A 23,082-nucleotide genomic window follows, 5' to 3' on the forward strand; every position below is an offset into this window, starting at 1 on the left:
CGAACTATATCAACCACCACCGTCACCATTCGCGTGGTGGCAGATATGAGGTTTCTGGAAGGAGAATGTATATGCAGGGTCGGATGAGTACAGGGACATGGAAGGATGAGAACAAGAATATGGAAGGATGAGTGCAGAGCCGTGGAAGCAGCATGGAGTCATGGACCACCGACATGCCGGCTTTTTACCAACGGCTTTCTCGTTTACTATGTTGATCCGCATTCATGGAACAGCCTCCTTGACAGAGATGTATGTGCGCAGAGTAACCGTGGAGATTGTCCTTGTGTTTCTAAGGACGCGGGTACTGAGGTGGCTTCAATTTACTTTCATCCATCGCCTGGCAACCAAACGTCTTGATTATTCCTCCATTCACCTTATCATGGGGCTGGAGTTGCGGAATCCCTGCACAGCAGACATATGGACTTACTGCACGGATACTAATTATGCTCCTACTTGTCAGGTTGAACCCAAAGATATAAAGAAACTCACCTCTCTTGAACCACTTTCCATAGGTTTTTCCATTCGTATTCCGTACACCAACGTATCGCATCCTACCAGTACCATGGTTGTCAAGTTGAATACCAAGAACAAGTTAGCCAAACTCTTCGACCACGACGTTAGCGGCTACGTTAAAACCGCTGTAAGTTGTATCAAAAACCTCTGACCGATGCGATAATAACGCTCCACTACTAGCTTGACGTCGTTGAGCAGGTACGAAGCCTTCACTCGTTTGCGGTCCTGCGGATGAATTACATCTTATATCTGCCTGCCTAGATCAAAAGCAGCAGCAACTACATCGACCTCAAGAGTGACGACCCAGTCGTTCATGAAAGTCTCGCCCCATCTTTCGGCAATATCGATAATGCTGGAAAGTCGGTCAAGGATCTTGACGATAAGATGAAGGTAACCGTGTTCATCGATGCGAATCACTCCAATTCGGTACTCATGGTCGAGGAATCGTAGCTCATGATTGCAATCTCGATGAAGAAACTTCTTGAACTCAAGAATAAGAACGCCCTTTCCTGGAACGATATCCAAGGATGCTTCAACCAAAATCCGAGTCTGGTCGCTGAGAGCAGCCCTAAGGAGATAGTGAAGGAGTTTACCACCGAGAGTTCGTCCGATTTCAAGTTCGATGGGTCTCCCGATCCCAACCTCGTTCAGAAGGTCGATCTTTTTTACCTTTCAACGATGATAGTAGTCTGATTCTAAACTTATGAAGGTCATGGTGTGGTGGGAAGGCCAGGCCTGTCCTGATCCGGATATCAGGAATGACTCGAAACTCGATATTGATTCGCTCGCCAAGGTTGTTGCATGGTCTGGTGCGACGATTACTGATTTTTGGAACGTCTGGTCGAAGCACGAGTGAGTCATTCTTTGATAAGTGTGGTCCGGAATTCCTCCTCAACGCGTGTATCGACTAGACGCCACGAACGTACCTTGCTTGAAGTCGGAGTTATGAGGTGAGCGAGTTGCTACGAGAGGTCAATTCGATGTTGAGATACTCTTTCGAAGGTACCCAACCATTGCCCATCCCTACTTCAAGATCTACAGGTAAGACCATGAGATCATCGTAGGTTTTCGCGGAGTAAACATTTATGATCATAGGATCAAACTCCTGGCTTGGTCTGACTGCACCCGTACCGTGTGGCACCAGGAGGATAAGAACGGTATCAAGTCGAGTATGTATACTGCCCAACCTCTGCATCCCTCGTGTCCTAGCTAACGATTGACTTCCTACACAGCCGTCACGTCTCAAATATTCAGACCTAACAATGAGGTTCTCGTGAGTGAATCCGTGATACCCACCTTGAAATAGTCCATTAACTCGATTGCTAAAGGACCAAGTCAAGAAGGAGACAATGCAGAAAGCCGTGACGGAGATTGACGATTTGTTTTCCTAGAGTCCTCGCACATACGGTTCTGTGTTCTGCAGTTCAACCTTGTAGTCTACAGTGCCTTTTTAGAATGCAAATGTAAAGGTGCTTTGACGCGTGAAAAAAAAATGCTCCCTTACCGAACTTATTCCCCCCTTTTGGATTGAACTGAGAGACCGTCGACTGGGAAGGGTGTAGAGTTTCTTTCATGGCAATTTGAGGACTGAGGCGTATATTGTTGTTCACGAAAAGTCACAATTTGGAGAATTATAATTAATTCAAGTAATTCCATGGTATGGCGTCAGCCTGATGGACTCGTTATTGGATGGCTATTACTAGCTGAGGACAGGAAACCCTACGGGACGCACCAACGCACCAATTTTTCACCAATAGATAGATAAGCGTCAGTGTGAAGCACGCCCAGGGCGCTCTATTAGGGCGCCAGCAACCTGTCGGAATTTGAAATTTGAAATCTTCAAGGCACTTCACTCAGTCCACCTTCGCCACCGCTTTTCAGTTGGTTTCGCAAGATGAATTGCCGCGGGATGTTGATAGGACCGATGGTTTCGTGTTTGGCCATGATGATCTCGGACATGGTTGAACTGGATTCTCTAGGTAATAATAGCGCCGGATGGTGGTTATCACAAGATTCATCGGCGTAAAGTACTGTATCTTACTCACATTCAATTCATGTTGTTTGAGGGTGCAGAATCGTCACGTCGATGGTCCACTGTTCCCGGCGCGTCTCTTGGCTATCATCTTTTTCACAGAAGTCACCGCATTTTCCCTTGCAAGCACCAACCTCTTGGCTCTGGGCAGGTCGCTTTCTGTCATCTCAGCGTAGTTGGGCTTCTTCGGCGCTGGTTTATTCCTGCTTTGAGAATGTTGGTCCCCGTCCTTGTCGTCAGCAGAAAGTTCAGCTAGCTCTCTTCGCAATTCGGCAAGTGTATCATCTAAGGTATTGAGGGCCAGTATACACTCATCCAACTGTTCCTTCTTTTTGAAGGACTGACACACTTCGAGAGAACAAGTTTCGATATGAGAAAACCGGGCTGGTCCAAGCAATATTCCGCCGTACCTATCCATGCATTGTTCATCAGTCGATCGCCTCGTTAAAAAGCAAAGGGAAACATACCATCGACTCACTATCACCACCGCATCGATGACAGCCTGAGTCTCCATAACTTTCAAAACCTTCCCACCAGCCCATTGTTCACCGTCATCGTCACTCCCAGATTCGAGACGGAAATCATCCGGCCCTCCCAGACCAGTCTTCCCATTCTTAGGGACCATGAGTCTCCACGCAGATATCTCGTGAGAAGCAGGTTTAGACGCGTGGACCACATTTTTGAGATGGTTGGTGCAAGCACGAGCTTCGTTCAGAGTTACAGCACGATATATTGTTGCTATGAAAGTGGATCCTCGATCTCGGACCTCCTGTGAGGTTGCTATAGGCTCAGGTAAAGGCCGAGAGCGCTGGATGAAGCTGTCCAGGTTCGATGTCATGGTGGACCGGGAATTAGGCAATCATGGGCGTTTACTCAAAAGGTCACACCGTCTCTTTTCTCGCTTCTTTCAGTCTCTCTCTATTTTCTTGTGTTACCACACAAATACGGTATTTTGGCCGAACTAACCTACGTGAAGGTCTTTTGGGAAACGTATAAAAAACAGGCAGAGAAAGGAGATTTTACATGGTGCAAACCCATAGCCCATCGAAAGAGAAACCACCCATCCATAGTTAACCATACAAAACTGCCATCTCAGCAGACACCACCCCCAAACCAACACCCGTCATCACTAATATCGGTAATAAATTCCAAAAAGCAAACGTCGTTTGCTTGATCTTGATACCCTTTTGTTGTATTATCATCTTCCACAGTAATCCGGCGAGACTTGCTGAGAACGTAAAGCTCACAGCGCCGATATTACTTGCCACTGCGAGGGCGATACCAGAAGCACGGGTGCTTTCATTCGAAAGTTCAGCCGCCCGTACGACTTTCGTTAAAAAAATAGTGGCTCCGATGTTCGTTCCGGCGATATTGCAAAGGATGACCCCAAGGACTCCTATTAGCCAAATACAAGGATGGATCTGGTCTTTGGAAGCGATGACTAGCCATCGGGCAAAAACGTCTATCCATCCTTGATGTGCCAACGCTTCAATCAATATAAACTGTGAGAAGGAGAAGGGGGCCAGCGCGAACGGCAATCGGGGTATGGCAAGGAAAAACGTCGGAAAATGGTCGCATAGGGAGGAGTAGGTGGTTTGTAGACGCAGTCGGAGTGCTGGAAATGGGCCTGGAACAATCTCATGGATTTTGTTTGTGTTGGGATCTGTGCGAGGTTTTTCCGGACTGTCTGGTACGACGAGGGCTTCCGCAGTGACTGGTGTGGTGGATGCGGGGGAGAGAGGCTTTGGAGTACTTGTAGATGCGTTGTTAAGCGTAGGAGAAGTCGAAGGAAAGTTATCTTGGGGTGTCTTCTCACTCGTCTCCGCCAGCGCATCCTTCACTGGATTGACCGATTCTCCCTCTTTTCCTCCTAAACGGCAGGCGCAGGGAATTCTACCAGTCACGTATTGGAAATGATCCCAACAAAGGTCCCATATACATTTAGCAACTGCGAACGGCAAAGTGACCTTCCAAACATCCACGTTGAAGAAACTGACGACAATGATGACCACGAGACAGCTCCCAAGGACGATGCTACCGACCCAAGCACCGACAGGGTCACACAAAACATCTTTGGGGTTCAAGTAGCCGGTGTGTCGAAGCTTCTTTGGGATGTGCTGGGTGCTGAAAAATTGGAAAGCGAACGCGATAAAGCAGGTCACTATACAGGCCAAGAATGGGAGAATGGTATAGGCACTAAATGCGACGTTGTTGATCCGGAATCCTTCACATATCACGACGTTGGTGAGGTTCCCGAGGAAAAGGACCATGCTAGCTGTGTTCGCAGCAGCAAACTCGGCCATGAGCCATGGCATAGGTTCTAGCCCAGTGGCGTTGGTGTAGTAAACCAAAAAGGGCGTGCCTGAAAGAACGACAGGATCGTTCCCGAGGATGACACCCAGCATGGTGAGCATGAGATAGAAGTAAAAGAACAGCTTCCATCCGTTTGAACCTCCTTTGTTGCTGACCCAGAAGGCGGCAGCCTGGAGCGCCCCAGTTATATCCAATGTTATCGCCATGTATGCAAGAGAGAAGAATAGGATAAGGATGTTGTACGGTTTAACGCCATCTAATGTTCGTTATTCATCAGAACAGCGAAACGAGGATTCAACCAAAGAGCGAACCTGTACCAACGATACCGTCGCGTATCTGGTGAATTATATCAATGAATACCTTATTCTGTAGATCGAGAAGGTACAAGGACGCACCTGTGTCGGCCCCAAACATTGAGCAGCCCATAGCAATGCAATTACTAGAATCGGAGCAGTCAAAAGATCCAATGAGATCCTTCTACGCCCAACGTACGGAAGTCGTATGGGAAATGAGGCGGGCCGAATTACGAGTACTATAGAGATGATGAAGAATACGAGGGTAACGATAGAGAAGCGAGAAATCATTTGCTTGTGCACTCGAGGAATTTTGTTTTGAGTACTTGCGATCGATATCCTATCAAGTAATGGTAGAAATAAATCGTCAATGAATCCAAAAGCTTTGCCCTGCACACATACCTATGGCACGATGGCGAAAAAACAGAGCGCTGTGGCCTTTTCCGCTACCGCGGCTTACAAACTCCGACGCACGTTCTTCGGAGATACTTCGCATATGACCGTAGCGTCCTTTCCACGACCTGGAGGGTACTCAATATGAACTTATCGATGCTATCCTCGAAGCGCCCTTGTCTAAACGACGCTCGGAGAAAGCAAGAAGTCTGTTATTGTGGAAATATGGAAAGAACTCTATATTTTGTGTAGGCTTTACATCTGGTTTATATACTAGTAGTCCATGTATCTAGAATGTTCTTGTATGTACTGTGTTCTGAGGAAGATGAGTAAGTAGCTGAGTAAGAAAGTAGGAGAGAAATAACCAGAATATTCTAATACTTGTGTTTGTGCTTGCCGGAGTTGCCGGTCAACTCATTGATCTACGACACTCCCCCTCAAGCGCATAACACTGACAGAAAAATAAAAATAAAGTGCTCAATAACTAGTGCAGGGGAACTGATGCCTCGTTAGAGGTCAATATCTCGCAGGAGGCTCCCCCTTGATCTCGGAAGTAACACCAGTAAGCGACACACGCTGATTTCCGGATTTGGGAAGGAATAGAAATGCCATATTGCCGGACACACCAGGCACAACAGGGCTAGAGGGAAGGGTGCTGCCGGACACACCTGGCACAGCGGGGCTACGGGGAAGGGTTGCTGCCGGACACACCTGGCGCAGCGGAAAGTCTAGGTCACTACCGGACACACCGGGCGTAGTGAATAAAATGATGTATAGCAAGGCGCCGGGCCTACGAGCGGACACACGGCAACGTAGCGGCGAAATCAACAGTGATGATCCGAACACACAGATCAGGGGATGGGAAATTCAAAAAGCGTAATCCGAATGAACGGCAATGGTGGCATGGTCCTTTTTATCACGGCGGGGTGGGGATGAGGCCAAATTATAATCCCATATCAGTGAGAATGTCGACCATTTTGATTTTCCATGTGTTGTAATTATCGGCACCGGAAATATGCTGAATGCGGTAAGCGGAGGTGATGGCAGAATCAGATGACATGACGTGTGTGAAAAGAGTGACTGCGAGATGCGATCAGTTGAGGCCGGGGCCCATAACCTATTGTGGAAATATGGAAAGAACTCTATATTTTGTGTAGGCTTTACATCTGGTTTATATACTAGTAGTCCATGTATCTAGAATGTTCTTGTATGTACTGTGTTCTGAGGAAGATGAGTAAGTAGCTGAGTAAGAAAGTAGGAGAGAAATAACCAGAATATTCTAATACTTGTGTTTGTGCTTGCCGGAGTTGCCGGTCAACTCATTGATCTACGACATCTGTTAATGGTACGCCCTCACTCTTATGAATCGTAGCCACCCTTCTCACTAATTACGCCTCAAAGCTTTCAACTCGGCGCATGGGTCGATCTACTCAGTTCAAGGGGTCGCCGCTGTCGAACGTAAGGAGTTTGAGAAAAAAACCAAATCATGTAAGTGCACAATAGGATGAATAGAATCAACCTATCCATATGAGAAGTACAGCTCTGACCGAGCGGAAAGACAAGTTCGTCACCCGTGACCATCAGTCACCGGTCGCCAAACAAGGGCGGCCGCTCTTCGGCTTGGCCTCGATATGTCTTCGAGACGGAAACAAATGCGATATCACGGGCACGTGTCGAGATGATGGGAAGGAGGAAGGATATTATAGCGTGTAGTGAGGCCTGGAACATGCGTAAAAATGTTCCGGGATTTGTATACGGTCAAATAACGTTGAAAGGGGCGCGTAGCGCCCCACGAAATTTAGGGAAAAACTCGAAAACAAATAAAGTGAGAGAGAGAAAAGCTCACTTTCTATCACACATGACTAGGCCGGGCCCTTGGGATACAGCGGGGGGAGTGTATGTCTCGAGAACAGGCATGAAGATGAGAGTTGAGATGGAAGTTTGGCGAGAAACCTGGGTTGACGTTCAATACAAGTTGTGTACGTACTCGCGCCCATTTCATGCACAAGCGGCTACAGCGGCATTGCTGTCTTTCGCTCACAGTATATCTGCTGGTACTTTGTCTTTTTGGCTCTTCGTGTCCCTGGATGAAGTGCTTCAGACTCGTCTGAAAGACAAATCAAGCCGTAAGAAAGACAAGGCCCGACAAGATTCCGAGCACTGGACCGCCCGCCGCCCTTCCCACTCATTCTTCTCACATGTCCGCATTTGGTAACCTGTACAAATTCACTGACGAAAAGAGTGTAGCAAAGAATTGTATTAGCCTCTTGCTATGAGACCATGTACTCTTACTGTACTGACAAGATATTACTTTTATTGTATGTAAAGGCAAGAAGACAAGAAAAAAACGTCAACAAGGGACTGTGCTTCCTTTCCCTCTGTTGAAACTCCACTCCAATCGTTGAATCTGCTCGTTTACAGGTCCTCCGTTGCTGTTTGAGGAGAGTGAGGGCGTGTTGGGTAACGTTTGCGGAATTCCTTAGCCTGATGATAACAATGTGGTTGTTTGAGCTAAACTACATGAGTAACACGAAGTAAAAACGTACCCAGGCAACGAGTTCACCTTTGCGAATAATGCGACTCCCTGTTGAGGCACTGTGCTGCTCTGGACTATCCAGATGACCCAGCCACTCTTCGCAACGTAGCTGCACATCTTCCGGAACTAAGTTCTTCGTAGCACTAGGGATTTGTGAGGATCTGTTATTCAGTGTTGGTTACGGAACGACTCCGAAAGGTAAAAGGGAGGACAACGTACATTTGGGACCTCTTGATTGTATCCCCACCGGCTCCCGAAAACTCACATTCCTTCCCTTGTTCTTGAGCAACGGCACCCCCAGACGATCCCGTCATTCGCGTGACCCATGCCAATAGGTGAGAGATTTTATGGTGAAATAGTAGGAATCCGGCCAAAGCGATCGCAAAACTTGCAAAAAGACAGCACCAGCTGCCATAGAGATGAGTGGTACATGGGAGAGTAGCGCTGGCAGCCACGTCGTTGTCGGTATTACTGGCGGAGGTGAATGTTTCATAATTTGAGGGTTCGGGTATTCTTGAGATATTCGGAGGTTGATTAGATGAGCGGATTGTGCAGGGCAGTAGCGACGAAATTGAAAGGAAGCATAATATAATGCCTGGTTCGTCGTCGCCTCCAGCGACGACGACGATTAACGAAAAAAACGTGTTTCCTCGGTGTTTGAGCCAAACATGGCCAAACAAGGGCAACGGCAGACAGCCAGAAAGACAGCGGCTATCACGCGTCACAATTAAGCGGGGATGCCGGTTACGGAACCGTGACATCCCTGTCTTCTCTCAGAGAGAAGTAACATACAATAGGTTGACGCTGTTTCACAGCACGAAATAGGTTGATTATCAACCTATCATGGCTTTACAGTGGGTATGAATTCTACGGTCCTGTGGCTTGAACTTCATTTCTCCCCATCAAATTAACCGAATATAAATGTTGTATTTGATATACGTTGCCTTCCTTTCTGCGTCGAGTAATAGAATACTATTCATCCCCTCGGATCGAACTGAAGGTGAGCGTCTAACCATCTGAGGATGTGTCCGTTCGTTGTCCCATTCTTCTCTTCCCAACACTTTCCTCGTCGCCTACTACCACTCCCCTCCCCCCGTTTTTCATTCTGAGGGAAGTTACATAAGTCACCTGTACGTACAAGTTTTAAAAAAAAAAAAACTACAAAAGTCCCACAGGCATCAGCATGACAAGGGACAAAACTTTTGAGGAGGCGCAACGGTGGGAACACAAAATAATTTTTTTTAAACTTTAAAAACGGGGAAAACGAACAACAAACTTCGCAGAAGGCACACAGCCCTATTCCTCTGTAGCTCTCGGACTCGGAATTAGCACCTTGTGTGCGAGAACTCTAGGGAAACAAATCGTCAATCTCCGCAGCGGCTGTCGACAATGCCTCCTTCTTGACTTGGTCCTTTATCAGTCGAGTCAATGGACTGTTTCGGGTGTGGGTGTCGTAAATTTACTCACAAGGAAATGATTGTTAGGCCTGAATGTTTGAGAAATGACGGCTGTATAGGAGGTCGCTAGTTATCGACGGTACGAAGGATGCAGAAATTGACATTGAGGCTGTTATACGTACTCGATCGGATACCGTTCTTATCCTCTTGGTGCCACACGGTACGAGTGCAGTCGGACCAAGCGTGGAGCTTGATCCTAAAATTATGGAGGTTTCGTTAGAGTCCTTCAACTTTACCTCAAGTTCTTACCTGTAGATCTTGAAGTAGGGTTTTGCAATGCTTGGATACCTTTGAAAAGCGATATTGTAGCATAAACGTATTAACCACTCAGTGTCAACTCGTTCACCTCAAAACTCCGATTTCAAGTAGGGTACGCTCATGGTGCCTAGTCAATTCATGCGTTGAGCAGAAGTTCCGGTGACATCCATTAAAGAAATCAATCACTCGTGCTTGGACCAGAAATTCCAGAAATCAGTAATCGTCGCACCAGACCACGCAACGACCCTGGCGAGTGAGTTGACGTCGAGTTTCGAGTCGTTCCTAATGTCCGGATCAGGGCAAGCCTGGCCTTCCCACCATACCATGACCTGCATGAATTTCGATTCAGACACTATCATCATCGTTTGGGCGGTAACAGAAAAGACCGACCTTTTGGACGAGGTTGGGATCGGGAGACCCGTCGAACCTGAAATCGGACGAACTCTTCGTGGTAAAGTCCTTCACTATCTCCTTAGGGCTGTCGTCAGCGACCAGACTCGGATTTTGGTTGAAGCATTCTTGGATGCTCTCCCAGGAAAGGCTGTTCTTGTCCTTGAGTTCGAGGAGTTTCTTCATCGAGAATGCAACCATGAACTACGATTCCTTGACCATGAGTCCCGAATCGAAGACATTTGTAAAAATGAGAACGGTGACCTTCATCTTATCGTCGAGTCCCTTGACTGACTTTGCAGCATTGCTGATGTCGCCAAAGGACGGAGCGAGACTTGCGTGAATGAGCGGGTTGCCGGGATTGAGGTTCGGAGTGCTGTTGTTGAGCTGGGTAGGTGGACATAAGCTGTAGTCCTTACGCAACGAGGTAAAGTTTCGTACCTGCTGAACAAGGTCAAACTAGCAGTGGCCTGTTATTATCATATCGATCTGAGGCTTCATACAACTTACAGCGGTGAGAGCGTAGCCGTTAATGTCGAGCTTGAAGAGTCGGGCCAACTCGCTCGTGGGATTCAATTTGACACCCATGACAGTAATGCGATGGGATGGAATGCGGTGTATGAATGCAGAAAACCTATGAAAATGGTCCAAGGCGAGTTTTCTTTAAATCTTAGAATTACTGGCGATCTGGCAAGTAGGAGCATGGTTAGTACTCCCTGCAGTCAGTTCATGTGTCCATTACCATACCGACTTGGAATTCCGGCGACTCCCATCCCCTGTCAAGATATATAAATAAGGGAAAATTCAAGACGTTTGTTGCCAGATGATGGATAGAAGTAATGGGACAATTCAAGAAGCAAGTTGAAGCCACTTGTGTGGTTTGGTTATCATAGAAACCGGGGGAAGGAAGGACGATCTCCATTGCTCTGTAACACACAACTCTGAGATCAACGAGGCCGCTACTGAATGTAAATCATAGTAAACAAGAAAGACGTTTGTCAAAAGCTGCCAGCATGTCGAATGGTTCCTCCCTGTATTCGTCCTTCCATAATCGTCAATCTCCCACCACGTCGAATAGTGATGGTGGTGGTTGATGTAGTCCGTCGTATAACGATTCGTGGAATCTTGATTCTTTGAAACCGTGTCCATTCCATTTTTTCGAACGAAAAAATTGAGGGCGTAACCTTCGGCAGAACGCTTGAATACAAGTTGAAGGAGTATTAGAGTCGTCTGATGGCGGAGGAAGGCAGTGGGTATGTAGAGCACTTCTCAGAGGTGAGATAACGAAACTCAGCAAGGGAGAATATGATACGATGGACCGTCATCGTTACACGAAGAGAGGAGGTATTAAAATGCGAGTCTCCTTCACCGACCGCCAACAATGGTCGTGTGGAACTCGTTCCGTTCTGGCGGGTTCTACTATGAGCAGATGGCAACACGGCATATTCGGAACCCAACGAGAAGCTTGAACGTTGATGGTGGGAAGCATGGTGTGAGCTCCAGCACGGTAGAAGAGGAGCGTCAAACGAGGCTTACCGCAATGATTCCGAACCCTATCTTCCATCACCAATATCGTGAACCCCATTAGCGATCAGTTCCTTCTTGCAAGCTCACTCGTCCCTTTTTCGCGAGCGATTGAGCTCTGAATGGATAGTGGATCGTGAATGCATAGAACTTGGGGCGGGATACACGTGTTGAACGACAACGACACCCCTCAAAGAATCGAATCTTGGTTCCTATGCGATAAAAGAGGGTGAGATGGGTGGTATTTGAGATATGAATAATACGTCGATACCTCGAATCCACCGCAAATTCGAATCCACCCTGACCTGCGCCATCACCAGCCTACCAGCAGCGACGTGCTACTACCAAGATATCTGGGACCCAAACCTATCATAAGGACACTTCCTATCCCATCTATAATCCTCTAACGTCTTGCCGACAGCTAGTTCAAGCAACGTGCTTGCACCATTAGCTATCCGCGCACGCTCTGACCCGGTGATATTTCGGTATTGAGAATGATTAACATTTGGGGGACACAGGGCACTGTCATGTTGCTGAGGAATTCGACTTTCGACATCGAGTGTGTATGTTTTTCGAGTGCTGTTGAATGATGAGAAGGGTAGGTCAACGACGTGAATCATTGCTCGCGTCGACGGGCGTTGGTGCGAAAAGATTAGCCCTTCTCCGCTATTAGCGTTTAAAGAAATTGTAGTGTAATTATGAAGTCTAGTGGTACCAACTGATGCCGATATTGCATTGGCCGACTAGCTCAGTTGGTTAGAGCGTCGTGCTAATAACGCGAAGGTCTTGGGTTCGATCCCCACGTTGGCCAGGGAACGGCTTGATAAGAATTTTATTTAACTTTTCGGTAGGTGTACATAATAGTCCATGTTACTGTAGCTACAAATGCCGGTGCTACAGTACATATTAGACATCGAGACATTAGTTCTCATCCTTGGAAAGCTACGCCTGCTTTTGATGTCTCTGCCATACCACCACCCGCAAATCCAGTTCCTGTCGAATAACTCGTTGAGAAAAAGACCGTAAAGACACAAGGAAGTAACAAGACCTTCCCGCTTCAGTTCAATGATATCCTTCTCGGCGAGTCGCTTATCACAGACGATACACTGCTTTGCTGGACGTACAAGACTGTCGGTGCACGTCTTGCAAGTGACATGTGAACAAGGCTTCATTACTGTCGTCGTACGCTTTAGTTCCAAAAAACAGCACAGAATACACGTTACTCACGAAATATATGTAAGTTATTCGACAGATGTTTCTTACACGATGGGCACATAGGCTGAGGCTCCTCCTTCCTGATTGGACTGCTTCCTTCGGCAGGCGTCGACTCGATGCTCGATGCTGCGTGACCATTTGAAGTATAAAGGGTAAATTGAACGGGCACTAAATGTTTCAGCCTAAACCTTTCATGTCAGCATGATCATATTCCACGTTCGATTGAGGGGAAAGAAACTAACGCCAGAGAATGAGCAGGATTTCCTCCTCGACAAGTGGTTTGTAACTTGATATCCCCTAACGACGTAGGCGGTCCTTTGCTTGCATATGTCGGCGTTAACGATGGAAGCCAAAAGTCAGGTAGTTTGTGTTTGAGAGCTTCCGCTTGTTCGCGTTCAATCTGGCGCAGAGCATCTTCCTCGGCTTCTTGAGCGAGATCCTCAACCGATGACGGATCGAATTCGAATTTGCGTTTCAATCCTCTGCCTATATTAATGTGAACATGGAATGAGAGGTCATCCAAACCGAATAAGGGGGGAAAATGCACCGTCTTGCTTCGACTCTCCAGATTTTGTACCAGTCGTAGTGCTCGGCTTACTCGACAACCCAAGCTGGCCTTTCTCAAAGTCGGCAAGAACCCTGTCTCTCGCAGCCTCTTTCGCTCCCAACCTCTCCTCTTCCACCTCCTTCTTCAACACTTCCAACTTCTCCTTCTGTCTTTTGATATCCTTCTTCTGTGTCACTGAGGAAGTCAGCGTCTCCATCTGCGTGTCGTTTCGACATGAAGGAAGCTCACACAGGTCCGTATAAACGCATTCTTTACAGAACAAATGGCCTTCGTTGCATGCTACAGGTTCACGAGCTTTGTTAAGGCAGAGTGCGCAAGCATCGAATTGGCGCATAGACTCGTTCCCTAAACGTTGCTTGTGGATGCTTTCATCAGCTATCACGGAGACGAGGGTTAACGATAATGCAAATGTACCCTTTTAGTCCCGTAATCAAGTTTTTTGTATTCTGCATATGAGAATATCGACGAGGCGGTATTGTTTTTACTGTGTTTTGTCATTGTCGTCCCAGCCGGTAAATTTGGTGAAAGCAGCAAGTTGAGGTTACTGTGGGAAAACTTCAAGGCAAATCCGAGAACAATAAATATTTAGGCATTCACGAAGTTATGTATACGCGAAAACAAAGGTTGATATAAGGCTACATGATTGCTACGGTGAATTCAACCAATTCTTAATCATCACAGACATTGCGAATAGTATGCTGCAGAAAGCCCATCAGTAATGGTTCGCCCGCAACGATCTAATAACTCACGGTTTACAACCGTACAAGTGTAGGGAGAAACACTGCGACAAGCGACCGAATCAGTAATCTCAATCTTTTACGAACAAGGTCGGAAGTGGTTCCAGGCTTACCATCCAGTCGGTCCAGTCCAACCGATACCACCGCATTGTCCATATTGAGCTATCGTTCCAGTAGAGCCCGTGTTGGTAGGACCAGAAGAGGTAGTCGTTTTCGTAGTCGTAGGAGGAGCCTGTGTACTCGACGGCTTGTAAAAAAGAACAAAACCCGTGTCAGGAATCAGAGAAGGATTCGAGGAGCGCGAGGAAACTCACGTTGGAAGAAGAACCGTAGAGAGGTGGACCAGGAATGATGTAAGTCGTTTGGGTCATGGCCTCATTCGTGTACAAGTTCACAGTCACTAGAACAAAGTTAGGACAGGTTATGGACGGTTGACAAGCTCGGATATTAAACTCACAACCAGGGTCGGAGTTAGAGTAAGCTCCAGGGAAGGAGACTAGCTGAGACGAGGAGGGAGAAACGTTCCCACCACCAGTGATCTGAAGTTGAGCGCATTCCGGATAGAGTTGCTGAAAAAAAAAAGAAGATTTATCAAGATGAGTAGCCTCTCTGCGCGATGTGGAACTTACAGCGGGTAACGAATGAAGAGCAATCGTCTCAAATCGAATCATATATGGTCCACTTGGCACGGTGGACGGGATAGTGGACGTCCAGGAACAGTTACTGTCGATCATTTTCCCAGAGCCCCAGTAGCCCTTGCCGACAGTACCAGAGAGGAGACCAGCTTCGTCTATCTTGAACTGTAGGCGGGCAATCGGTCAGCATCTTCCTCTCTTGTCTTGAGTTGTCACAACGCACCCATTTAAGGGACCTGGTATTAACCCCGGTGCAGGTTGTGCCGGGGCACTGAGCGAGATAGACGAGCTGGTGGCTGTGAGCCATACATTCCACACGACCTCGGAACTAAGGAACGTACCATTGGCCCGTAAGGGTGAGGCCAAACCTGGTTCCAGTAACCGGTGATCTTGGAGCCAGCAGCTACGGTCGCCGTCATTTGAAGTGAGGGAGATGTTCCGTCATCATTGCAGTGAACGGTGGAAGCAGTCGCATCTGTGATCGGGTCGCTGGGAAGAGAGATTGCATTAGCCACAGCACACAACGTAGAGTGAGAGGCAGGACTTACTATGTCGCCCAAGGTCGGATAATCGAAGCTTGCCCGGTCGGTGAGTTGTAGGGCTGCCATCCGTTGTACCAGTTTCCGCCGTTGGAAATGGCCATAACCCCTCCGTGGGCGAGAGCCTTTGGTACGGCAAGCAAAGCGATACCGAGAAGCTGGAAGAGCATGCTGAGTCAACCGAGTTCAGATGAGTCTGGTTGAGAGAGACTTGTAGGAGATTGGTCCCTCGGATTCCTTCTTATTATATAGCGGACGGAGGCGGACCGAAATTTCATTCTATAGCCAAATGAACCTGATGTTAATGACGTTTCATGAGAAATAGGCTTACCCCTAATAGTTGGCCTAAAATCGAGCCCTGAATGAAGATGGTCTCCGCACCTTGAGCGATACTGTGTGTGTGCAAAGGGATCCGTCACGGGGCAGAAGCCGAACATCGCAATAATCCGACGGGTCTTACTTTAGAACAGGTTGTAGGAGCAAAGGCATATGATATCACAGCTCAGTATTGATGGCTAAATTTCTTTTAAAGCTCGGACTACAGGGTGCAGCATATGAGTCCGTTAAGGCAGATTTGTTCAAGGACCAAAAAAGGCTACTTACGGCAAAGTATTGTCCTGAAAGGCGGGGGTGTGCCTTAGCACAATTCAAACAGGACGGTATGAGACGAGATTCGGAGTTCCAGACTCGAACTCTTGAGAGAAAACGGGTAATGTTCGCGTTGTTGAGAGGATAAACACATAGATGCCGAATACAGTTTAATTGTAAGGGTATACGTCGGTAGAACACGGAGAGTTCGTCTGAAGGTCATTGAACACCTGCTGATGGAGAAAGTCCTCTTGCCATTTGCCTTGTAAGGAGTCTGCTACACCTCAAGCACTCCGCCATCCCGCCAAGGGGCTTTCCCCTGATATTTATCAAGTCCATTTGCTCTTTTTTTTTGCCTTTAGTACTGCAGGTACCAGTTCAAGAAGAGTGAGCACGATACGTCGACAAACACTGCTGTGCTACTGAGTGGGACTCACAGGTGGTAAACACCAATACGTTATCAGTTTTGCAGTCTTGTAACGAATTTTCACTTGTCTCCTTATTCCACTCTTGTTGAACAGAGAGCTCCGAGACCGTGCGTCGAGATGTCGTTTATATTCCCTGGATTTCTTCAGCATCACTTGAGTTCTGTGTTCAAACGGTTCGGATGGCTCTTCTCCTGTCTTCAATTCGATATTTCGTCTAAATAGCTTTTTCACCTACTTCTGCTCAAGGGATAATTGCAGTAAACGTACCTGTTCATGTTGCAAAACGAGTCCCTAACTCCTTCTTAGCATCTCCAGACGGTATAATGATTGTTTCGAAGACAGTTTCTTAGAGGAAAGATCCACGAGAGCGCCGAGCACCTTACAAATCGTCAGTTGAACTTATTTTGAGCAGTCCTCCGCCACTCACCAGTAAATGAGATATCCTGCAGTCCTAAGAGATCTACTGTCGTTAAAAGAGCTTGTATGCCCCTCTCTACCGACTCAGGTAGCCCTAGCTCGCCCAGATAATTGAGATAATCCTCTTGCACAGATCTTGAGTTAGAACTCCGGTTTCTCGTCGGAAGAAAAAACATTGCGTTGTCGCCATTCTGTACATTATGGACGACCGAAAACTCGTCCCCATTGTACTCGATGTCGTTGGAAGCCACGGACCGCACCCACGACCGTGGAAGACTCGGTCTCGGTCACGATCTTTCCCCATTTTCTGATGATTCAAACATTCGCGTCCTCGAGACACGTCAACAAAGCCAAACATCCCGCTTTTGTTTGATTCAACCAACCATCTTTATAATATAATGCCCGGAACTAAACTTTGCTTTAGACCACCACCACCGCCCAGTTCAATCGACGACTCTTATTCGCCCGCTTATCCTCGCTTGCACCTACTTCAATCTTTACGAAAACCTACGACAAATGCGGGTTACTGTCAAACGTTGGCATGCAGTGGCACAATGGCGTTGGGACACCGGGAATGACGATGCAGACGGTGATGAGGGCGACGTTTGTGGAATATGTCGAGTGCCATATGAAGGATGTTGTCCGTCGTGTAAGGTTCCAGGAGACGATTGTCCTCTAAGTACGTTATTCTCTTCGCTACTCTTGAGAATATCTTTCTCATCCTTTTCCTCTCATATTCAGTTTGGGGCGAATGCAGCCATGTATTCCATATGCACTGTCTTCTGAAGTGGATTGGAACTGCAGCTTCTAAGCAGCAATGTCCCATGGATCGAAGAGCATGGGGTATGTCTACGTCCCGGTTCAACTACAAAATGAACTGACATTCATGCTCTTGCACAGTCACTGCTGAACGAAAAGTGGCAAAGCCCATGATATCGTCTTCATGATTATTGGATTGTACTTTCGATCTGTATCCATATTACCCCTCCTTGTATTTCCCTTCGCCCGGATCAGACAAACTTATCCGTGGATCTTGCTATACCCTCTTCCCGACTTTCACTTTCACTTGCCAAGAGTGTAAATGGTCGTGCATTGTCGTTGATCTATACAGAACCTGTAATATGCTTTTTCTTCCAACTTGGTCATGGACGCAAACCAATATGTTATATATGTACACAAAAAACAACAGAGGGAATGAGACAACAGGAAGAGAGTACGACGACGATAATGTATTGTACAATGTTGTAAGTAAGTAGGAGGCAGAGCAGAGTAAAGATAAAACCGATGTATCACGAAACATAGAGAGGGGATCAAAAAAAGAGGAGGGAAAAAACTGTAGGGCATTGGCAAAGTGGGTGTTGTACAAAGTGTCGCATAAGACTTCCAGGCAGCGGGAAACCACAAACGATATATAGATAATATAACTCTTAACGGAGGGGCCGGAGAAGGGAAAGTAGTCCAGGGTGGCCAAAGATAGGAATCGAGGAAAACAACGGATTTTGGTAGGAGAAACAAGTACAAAAATTCGATTTCGGCGGGAAGAAAGGGACTTGTCGGAGGGGAAAAAGAGGTTCGGATCGCCTTTAATAAATCATCGGTTTTTCGACGGGAGTTTTTGAATGGGTTGCATACTATGCCGTTGAGATGATACGGCCAGGTTTTTCTTCTCTTTCTTGCTTTTGAACACACCTCATAGCTCAAACCCACCACTACTCTGTAGCGAAGCCATCCAGATCCTAGTCTTATACAACCTGAATAACTCTCGGACTAGCTCCCGGAAGTCGATCCTCTTCTCCGCTACGAAATAGAACGTCAACTTCCGTCGATCCCTAACGAGTGAAAACACAACATGGATCAGAACCATGATGGGTAAGGGGGAAAGAACACCAAACTCACCACTGATACTCAGCATCGACAACCTCCATCGGTAACTTCTTCGACCTAACTTTACTCTGACACAACTGCAACGCCTTTGCCTCATCCTGCATCTTAATGGCCAGCTGTGTAGCTTCTTGTGCTCCAGCCTTTCCATAAATCATTTTCGGATTAATCTCTTTCTTCGCACTACCTCCTCCTCCCCCCGCACCTCCGGGACTCATAGGCTGATCTCCCCACTGAGATCCAAACTGCCCTTGCTGATGCTCCCTCGTCTCAAGCCACCTCTCAACCTCATTCACAGTAATACAATCATTCACCACTCGACCTAAATCCCTCCCACGGTCGGCCTCGACAATAACAAGATCACCCACTTTAACAGGTTTCTCCCCAACATGTCCGTTCATCTGAGATTGTGTCAGGTTAGATGCCACCTGATCGGTAAGGTAAAACAGATCCGTTCTCCCAGCTTTAAACTCGACGATGAAAAGCGGCCAAGAGGACGGGACGGAAGAAAGAGGGAGTCCTTTGCCTAGACCTTGCTCGCCTGCATCCTGAGAATTGGAGACTTGACGAGCATGCTGGCCATGGTGGCCTTGCTGCTGCTGCTGCTGCTGCTGTTGGTGGTGGTGGTGGGGTGAATGAGGATGAGGTTGTTGCTGGTGTTGCGGGTGTTGCGGGTGCCCAAAATATGCCTGTTGTTGTTGCTGGGTGATTGCCTGAACAAGACCGATTCCGGCGCCTCTTGAGCCGCCGGTGGGGGAAATTGGCGATGCGGGTCCACCCATCCCACCACTCTGAGAAGGAGCTCTCACACGAGTCGCGTAGCTGCCCTCATTATGAGGTGGGTTGAATTGTTGTTGTTGATGTGGACCCGACTGGGAGGGGAAGAAGTGTTGCTGCTGCTGTTGCTGTGGTTGACCGGGACTGACACCACGGTCGCTTGGCGTGTGCCCTCTCGAAGAGCCATCGCCAGCAACATTGGGGTTGAGAGTCAATGTCCGGTAGTTTGAGACAAGATCGTCTGCAGCAGGGGGGCTTCGGGAAAGCGGGGCATATATGGGTAAAGACGAAGAAGCTGACGCATTCCCAGGCGCATGGCTCTGAGGGGTGTGCTGCTGACTGTCCCTCTGGCTTGGGCTAGTTCCCTCTCGTTGTGACTGGAGATGTGCATCTAAGCGACTATTCAGGTTCAGCATTCTCATACCCATATCGCCTCCCGGTCCAAGAAGGTCTTCATCGGACAGCATCAACCCGCCAGCACCTCCGGTTCCAGAACTGCTGTTACCAGCACCAGCACCGCCGCTGGCCATGGGCATGCCCACCAAAGTGTTCTCGTTCACTCCACGAGGAGAGTCGCCCTCATCCCCAAATACTTCATTTTGCCCCACACCACCGCCACCAGCATCAAACCCAACCTGAACACCCCTTCGAGGTTGGACAACACTAACACTATGTCGTCGACTCGACGTTCCACTTCCCATTCCCCCTCCACCATAGCCATACCCACCAGCAAGTCCAGCCCCAATCGCGCCGTATATATTCCCGTTCCCACCACCGCCTAAATAACTTCCACTCCCGACATTACGAGTGAATCCTGTACCACCGAGTCGAGAAACGCCGCTCGATAAAATTTCATCTCGGTCGAGTCTTCCCTGTTGTTGCGCCCATAACTGTTTAAACTGAGATGATTCTTCGAGGAGGATCTGGCCGACATCTCGAACGAATGGAGATTGGTTGGATATATCAGTCGGATTCCTGTCACAAGTATCCATGTCAGCGAGTGATGATCGTGAAGTGACAATTGCGTATGAGAGTAAAAAAGAATAGAATTCTGATGAATTGATACGAAAGCGTTTGGGGGGAAGGAGGGAAGGGGCCTGGACCGGACGACAAGGGCCAAACTCACCGTACGGGAGATCTGATGTCTCCCCATCTCCCACCGCTACCAAGCGTACCCGGAATGTTCAACGAATTCGAACCACTAAGTAAACCTTCATTCCAGCTAGCATAAGCAGACCCAGTGCCTGCCTGGTGACCATAGGACGAATTCCCAATAGACATCGGAGCAGCTCTAGCAGTTGTAGCTGCAAGTGACTGAGATCGACTTCTCGACCACTCCGGTGCAACCTGTCTTCCCCGATTCATACTCGGCGACATGCCGCCCATCCCACCCCCACCCCCACCATTGGCAGAGTTAGAGTTATTTGAGAAACCTCTCCCCACAAAATCGTAATCCCCTCCTCCATCGTCAGCGTAATCTTCTGCTAGGTCCTCCTCATCCTCGAAGGTGGAAGAGAAGGACCTGTCGCGCATTGTAGATGCGAAATAAGATGATGTCGTCGAGTTTCGCTGTTGTGTCGAGTGTGTTGAGAATGATGCGCTGCGTGATGGGATAGGTACCGGTATTGCTCGGGCTCCTCCGCCCCCTCCTCCTGGTCCTGTAGTCGGACTCAGCAGTCTTCCTGTATTCCCTTGAGTGCTCCACGGACTTCTAGAGGATGGTATGATGGGCGACGACAAGAATGGTTGGTCTGAAGTTCGAGGTGGTTGAGACGCAGCGCGTTCACGATGGGATAACGGAGGTGGGCCGGTTTCTGTCGTGAATCTGTTCGGTCGGTCTTCGTTGATACTCGAGTTTGAGTTGCCTGTAGAACCAGGGAAACGGACCCCGAGTTTGTCGAGCTGGTCAAAGGTCGCCATGTAGGATTTCTCGAGAGTTTAAATCTTTTTAGAGACGTGAGGCTGTAACTAAAAAAGCCTGTCAGAATGCGATAGGAATTTGAGAATGTCGAACGAAACTGTGCAAACGACCTGCAAATAATACACGCACCAGACGAAACCCTGGGAACCGGATCTTCGAAAAGCTCTCTTGTAATAGAGATCTTGAGAGGGAATTAAAAAAAAATCTAGCGTTTTTGATACAGTTTGTAGAGGATACGTCTAGAAGAGAAAAGGAATCTAAGAGGGAGAAGATGGAGGTATGGAAGGGACGAGTGCACGTCTAGGGTCCCGCTGACCCCGCCCCCAATTTCCAAGATGTCACATGGCTGTCTAGTGCTCTTGCCCAGCGAATGTTCTGCTTCCCCGGGAATGCAACAAATTCAAATTCCCCAACAGCACCTGATGTTACATGTCAAGCTGATGTTGCTCAAATAAACGAGATGGTCATGGGGAGGAACTCTTTCATAGGAGAAGATTCCTCCTCGAAGTTTATACTCACACCCACGACCATTCTAATTTAGAGATTCGGCAAGATCTATTCAATTTTACTGTCCATGGGGCAGCGAAGTCATTTAAGACCGGGACCGACACCAACCGATATCAATGTCGCGTCCTGCTAGGTATATCTCACGGCCAGCAACGTCTCCAAGTTATCCTTGCAAGCTGGGCCTCCGAGTCCGAGGGTGATAGAAAACCGGAAACATAGCTGTGTATACAGTTCAGACCTTCGTAGCTTACATTGCGGCTCGACCGGCCCATCGATTTCAATTATTTAATCAGAACACCAAGTACGGCCGAGGACTTACATAGGCTCTGCTAATCCTCCTTGCTCAAAGGCTCATTCGCAAAGGAAATATTTTTGAATTCCATCCACCCGGTTGCCACCATCATCTAGATCTTTTTATAAAAAAGAACCAAAGCAACGGGACTCCTTGATCCCTCTCAAGCCCACCATCCTCCCCACTAGTCCACTGAGGCCCTCGTCCTTTCGCTTGTGGGCACGGCACTTACAAGGACGCCTGGGAACCTCTCTACATATTTCAAAAACCCTCAGTTCCCCAAGCTCTCAACAGAGCTCAAGTAACAGCTTGACTAACAATAGGTGCTTGAAGATTCGCTGTGGACGACTGCAAGAAAGGCACATTCAAGTACGTCAAGACCATTCATGGAGGGCGAGAAAGTAAACCCCCATACATGGTTAGCCTGGAGCCACAGCACCCACCAACGCTAATGGTCCCGATATCCAACCCGACCCTAACCCAGGAGCAATGGTTATAGATAGATTGTCATAACGGAGGGCATGTCCTGCTCCTACTTCACTTTTTCCAATCAAATACGAAGAACACTCGGCGCACTGGTATGGAGAGGTGACTTGGTAACAAAGGTCGTCTGGAGAGGATCAGTGTTAAGTCAATTAAGAAGAAACCTCAGTACCTTCTAATATGATGATATCGATATCCCTCTTCTTCACAACCCTCAAAATCTCCATCTTTTCTCGGCAAGTCTGAGGCGCAACGCCGCGCCAACGGTAGGTGAATGGATTAGCCTCGGATCCCTATTCGTTCCTTCTATGAACACGTTCCTCTTCTGCGAACGTTCGGACTCGGCACGCCCTCATCCCTCTCATGCCAAATGGTATGGTGAACA

General features: G+C 47.8%; 9 protein-coding genes and 1 non-coding gene across 11 annotated transcripts; 3 read left to right on the forward strand and 7 right to left on the reverse strand.

Annotated features, from left to right (window-relative positions):
* Positions 1-127: 127 nt before the first annotated feature.
* Positions 128-1,904, forward strand: E1B28_009648 (uncharacterized protein; the record flags this gene model as incomplete). The annotated part of the gene is made up of 10 exons (XM_043154554.1): positions 128-640; positions 694-711; positions 775-903; positions 964-1,167; positions 1,223-1,365; positions 1,425-1,463; positions 1,516-1,554; positions 1,609-1,682; positions 1,746-1,786; positions 1,842-1,904. The coding sequence occupies 10 exons, from the start codon at positions 128-130 to the stop codon at positions 1,902-1,904; spliced, it is 1,263 nt and encodes a 420-aa protein (XP_043007009.1).
* Positions 1,905-1,934: 30 nt separating this feature from the next.
* Positions 1,935-3,410, reverse strand: E1B28_009649 (uncharacterized protein). Its single transcript, XM_043154555.1, has 4 exons — positions 3,013-3,410; positions 2,559-2,955; positions 2,018-2,488; positions 1,935-1,959 (listed from the first exon to the last, which is right to left on the reverse strand). Exons 1-2 carry the CDS (start codon positions 3,381-3,383, stop codon positions 2,592-2,594), a joined length of 735 nt encoding a protein of 244 aa, XP_043007010.1. The 5' UTR covers positions 3,384-3,410; the 3' UTR covers positions 1,935-1,959; positions 2,018-2,488; positions 2,559-2,591.
* Positions 3,411-3,444: 34 nt separating this feature from the next.
* Positions 3,445-5,772, reverse strand: E1B28_009650 (uncharacterized protein). Of its 2 annotated transcripts, XM_043154556.1 has the most exons (4): positions 5,554-5,772; positions 5,254-5,491; positions 5,170-5,194; positions 3,445-5,114 (listed from the first exon to the last, which is right to left on the reverse strand). In XM_043154556.1, the coding sequence occupies exons 2-4, from the start codon at positions 5,440-5,442 to the stop codon at positions 3,616-3,618; spliced, it is 1,713 nt and encodes a 570-aa protein (XP_043007011.1). In that variant the 5' UTR covers positions 5,443-5,491; positions 5,554-5,772; the 3' UTR covers positions 3,445-3,615. The 2 variants fall into 2 exon arrangements, with proteins under 2 accessions (XP_043007011.1, XP_043007012.1); XM_043154557.1 differs by having other exon boundaries at positions 3,445-5,194.
* A 2,011-nt stretch (positions 5,773-7,783) lies between these two features.
* E1B28_009651 (uncharacterized protein) lies at positions 7,784-8,844 on the reverse strand. The gene is made up of 3 exons (XM_043154558.1): positions 8,300-8,844; positions 8,091-8,223; positions 7,784-8,028 (listed from the first exon to the last, which is right to left on the reverse strand). Exons 1-3 carry the CDS (start codon positions 8,839-8,841, stop codon positions 7,960-7,962), a joined length of 744 nt encoding a protein of 247 aa, XP_043007013.1. The 5' UTR covers positions 8,842-8,844; the 3' UTR covers positions 7,784-7,959.
* A 442-nt stretch (positions 8,845-9,286) lies between these two features.
* Positions 9,287-10,815, reverse strand: E1B28_009652 (uncharacterized protein). Its single transcript, XM_043154559.1, has 10 exons — positions 10,696-10,815; positions 10,627-10,644; positions 10,450-10,572; positions 10,186-10,389; positions 9,982-10,124; positions 9,884-9,922; positions 9,787-9,825; positions 9,660-9,733; positions 9,548-9,603; positions 9,287-9,491 (listed from the first exon to the last, which is right to left on the reverse strand). Exons 1-10 carry the CDS (start codon positions 10,771-10,773, stop codon positions 9,429-9,431), a joined length of 837 nt encoding a protein of 278 aa, XP_043007014.1. The 5' UTR covers positions 10,774-10,815; the 3' UTR covers positions 9,287-9,428.
* Positions 10,816-12,446: 1,631 nt separating this feature from the next.
* On the forward strand, positions 12,447-12,520 carry E1B28_009653. The gene has a single exon. It is a non-coding gene; the product is annotated as a tRNA-Ile (tRNA).
* Positions 12,521-12,637: 117 nt separating this feature from the next.
* On the reverse strand, positions 12,638-13,990 carry E1B28_009654 (uncharacterized protein; the record flags this gene model as incomplete). The annotated part of the gene is made up of 7 exons (XM_043154560.1): positions 12,638-12,702; positions 12,758-12,883; positions 12,937-13,106; positions 13,167-13,410; positions 13,472-13,666; positions 13,721-13,847; positions 13,907-13,990. 7 exons carry the CDS (start codon positions 13,988-13,990, stop codon positions 12,638-12,640), a joined length of 1,011 nt encoding a protein of 336 aa, XP_043007015.1.
* A 177-nt stretch (positions 13,991-14,167) lies between these two features.
* CEL1 (Esterase/lipase/thioesterase) lies at positions 14,168-15,573 on the reverse strand (the record flags this gene model as incomplete). The annotated part of the gene is made up of 9 exons (XM_043154561.1): positions 14,168-14,190; positions 14,242-14,273; positions 14,343-14,476; positions 14,544-14,629; positions 14,687-14,798; positions 14,859-15,029; positions 15,088-15,153; positions 15,206-15,353; positions 15,413-15,573. The coding sequence occupies 9 exons, from the start codon at positions 15,571-15,573 to the stop codon at positions 14,168-14,170; spliced, it is 933 nt and encodes a 310-aa protein (XP_043007016.1).
* A 1,607-nt stretch (positions 15,574-17,180) lies between these two features.
* E1B28_009656 (uncharacterized protein) lies at positions 17,181-18,021 on the forward strand. Its single transcript, XM_043154562.1, has 3 exons — positions 17,181-17,515; positions 17,578-17,679; positions 17,737-18,021. The coding sequence occupies exons 1-3, from the start codon at positions 17,353-17,355 to the stop codon at positions 17,781-17,783; spliced, it is 312 nt and encodes a 103-aa protein (XP_043007017.1). The 5' UTR covers positions 17,181-17,352; the 3' UTR covers positions 17,784-18,021.
* On the reverse strand, positions 18,022-21,720 carry E1B28_009657 (uncharacterized protein). The gene is made up of 4 exons (XM_043154563.1): positions 21,545-21,720; positions 20,621-21,462; positions 18,733-20,469; positions 18,022-18,665 (listed from the first exon to the last, which is right to left on the reverse strand). Exons 2-4 carry the CDS (start codon positions 21,412-21,414, stop codon positions 18,527-18,529), a joined length of 2,670 nt encoding a protein of 889 aa, XP_043007018.1. The 5' UTR covers positions 21,415-21,462; positions 21,545-21,720; the 3' UTR covers positions 18,022-18,526.
* Between the last annotated feature and the right edge of the window lie 1,362 nt (positions 21,721-23,082).

The sequence above is a fragment of the Marasmius oreades genome, chromosome 6, assembly GCF_018924745.1.
Source record: "Marasmius oreades isolate 03SP1 chromosome 6, whole genome shotgun sequence".
Lineage (NCBI taxonomy): Eukaryota > Fungi > Basidiomycota > Agaricomycetes > Agaricales > Marasmiaceae > Marasmius > Marasmius oreades.

Bases quoted from the DNA above. Each gene is read 5' to 3' on its own strand.
- E1B28_009649 (XM_043154555.1), bottom strand. From the start codon at position 3,383: ATGACATCGAACCTGGACAGCTTCATCCAGCGCTCTCGGCCTTTACCT. The intron at 2,956-3,012 runs GTATGTTTCCCT...ATGCATGGATAG, and splicing joins GTGGTGATAGTGAGTCGATG to GTACGGCGGAATATTGCTTG.
- E1B28_009650 (XM_043154556.1), bottom strand. From the start codon at position 5,442: ATGATTTCTCGCTTCTCTATCGTTACCCTCGTATTCTTCATCATCTCT. The intron at 5,195-5,253 runs GTGCGTCCTTGT...ATAATTCACCAG, and splicing joins AATGTTTGGGGCCGACACAG to ATACGCGACGGTATCGTTGG. The intron at 5,115-5,169 runs GTTCGCTCTTTG...AACGAACATTAG, and splicing joins CGACGGTATCGTTGGTACAG to ATGGCGTTAAACCGTACAAC.
- E1B28_009651 (XM_043154558.1), bottom strand. From the start codon at position 8,841: ATGTCACGGTTCCGTAACCGGCATCCCCGCTTAATTGTGACGCGTGAT. The intron at 8,224-8,299 runs GTACGTTGTCCT...ACAAATCCCTAG, and splicing joins ACAATCAAGAGGTCCCAAAT to TGCTACGAAGAACTTAGTTC. The intron at 8,029-8,090 runs GTACGTTTTTAC...TGTTATCATCAG, and splicing joins AAGGTGAACTCGTTGCCTGG to GCTAAGGAATTCCGCAAACG.
- E1B28_009652 (XM_043154559.1), bottom strand. From the start codon at position 10,773: ATGGGTGTCAAATTGAATCCCACGAGCGAGTTGGCCCGACTCTTCAAG. The intron at 10,390-10,449 runs GTCACCGTTCTC...AAGGAATCGTAG, and splicing joins GACTCGACGATAAGATGAAG to TTCATGGTTGCATTCTCGAT. The intron at 9,604-9,659 runs GTACGTATAACA...GTCGATAACTAG, and splicing joins TAAGAACGGTATCCGATCGA to CGACCTCCTATACAGCCGTC.
- E1B28_009656 (XM_043154562.1), top strand. From the start codon at position 17,353: ATGCGGGTTACTGTCAAACGTTGGCATGCAGTGGCACAATGGCGTTGG. The intron at 17,516-17,577 runs GTACGTTATTCT...TCTCATATTCAG, and splicing joins AGGAGACGATTGTCCTCTAA to TTTGGGGCGAATGCAGCCAT. The intron at 17,680-17,736 runs GTATGTCTACGT...GCTCTTGCACAG, and splicing joins CATGGATCGAAGAGCATGGG to TCACTGCTGAACGAAAAGTG.
- E1B28_009657 (XM_043154563.1), bottom strand. From the start codon at position 21,414: ATGGCGACCTTTGACCAGCTCGACAAACTCGGGGTCCGTTTCCCTGGT. The intron at 20,470-20,620 runs GTGAGTTTGGCC...TACTTGTGACAG, and splicing joins GACATCAGATCTCCCGTACG to GAATCCGACTGATATATCCA. The intron at 18,666-18,732 runs GTGAGTTTGGTG...TTCACTCGTTAG, and splicing joins GTCGATGCTGAGTATCAGTG to GGATCGACGGAAGTTGACGT.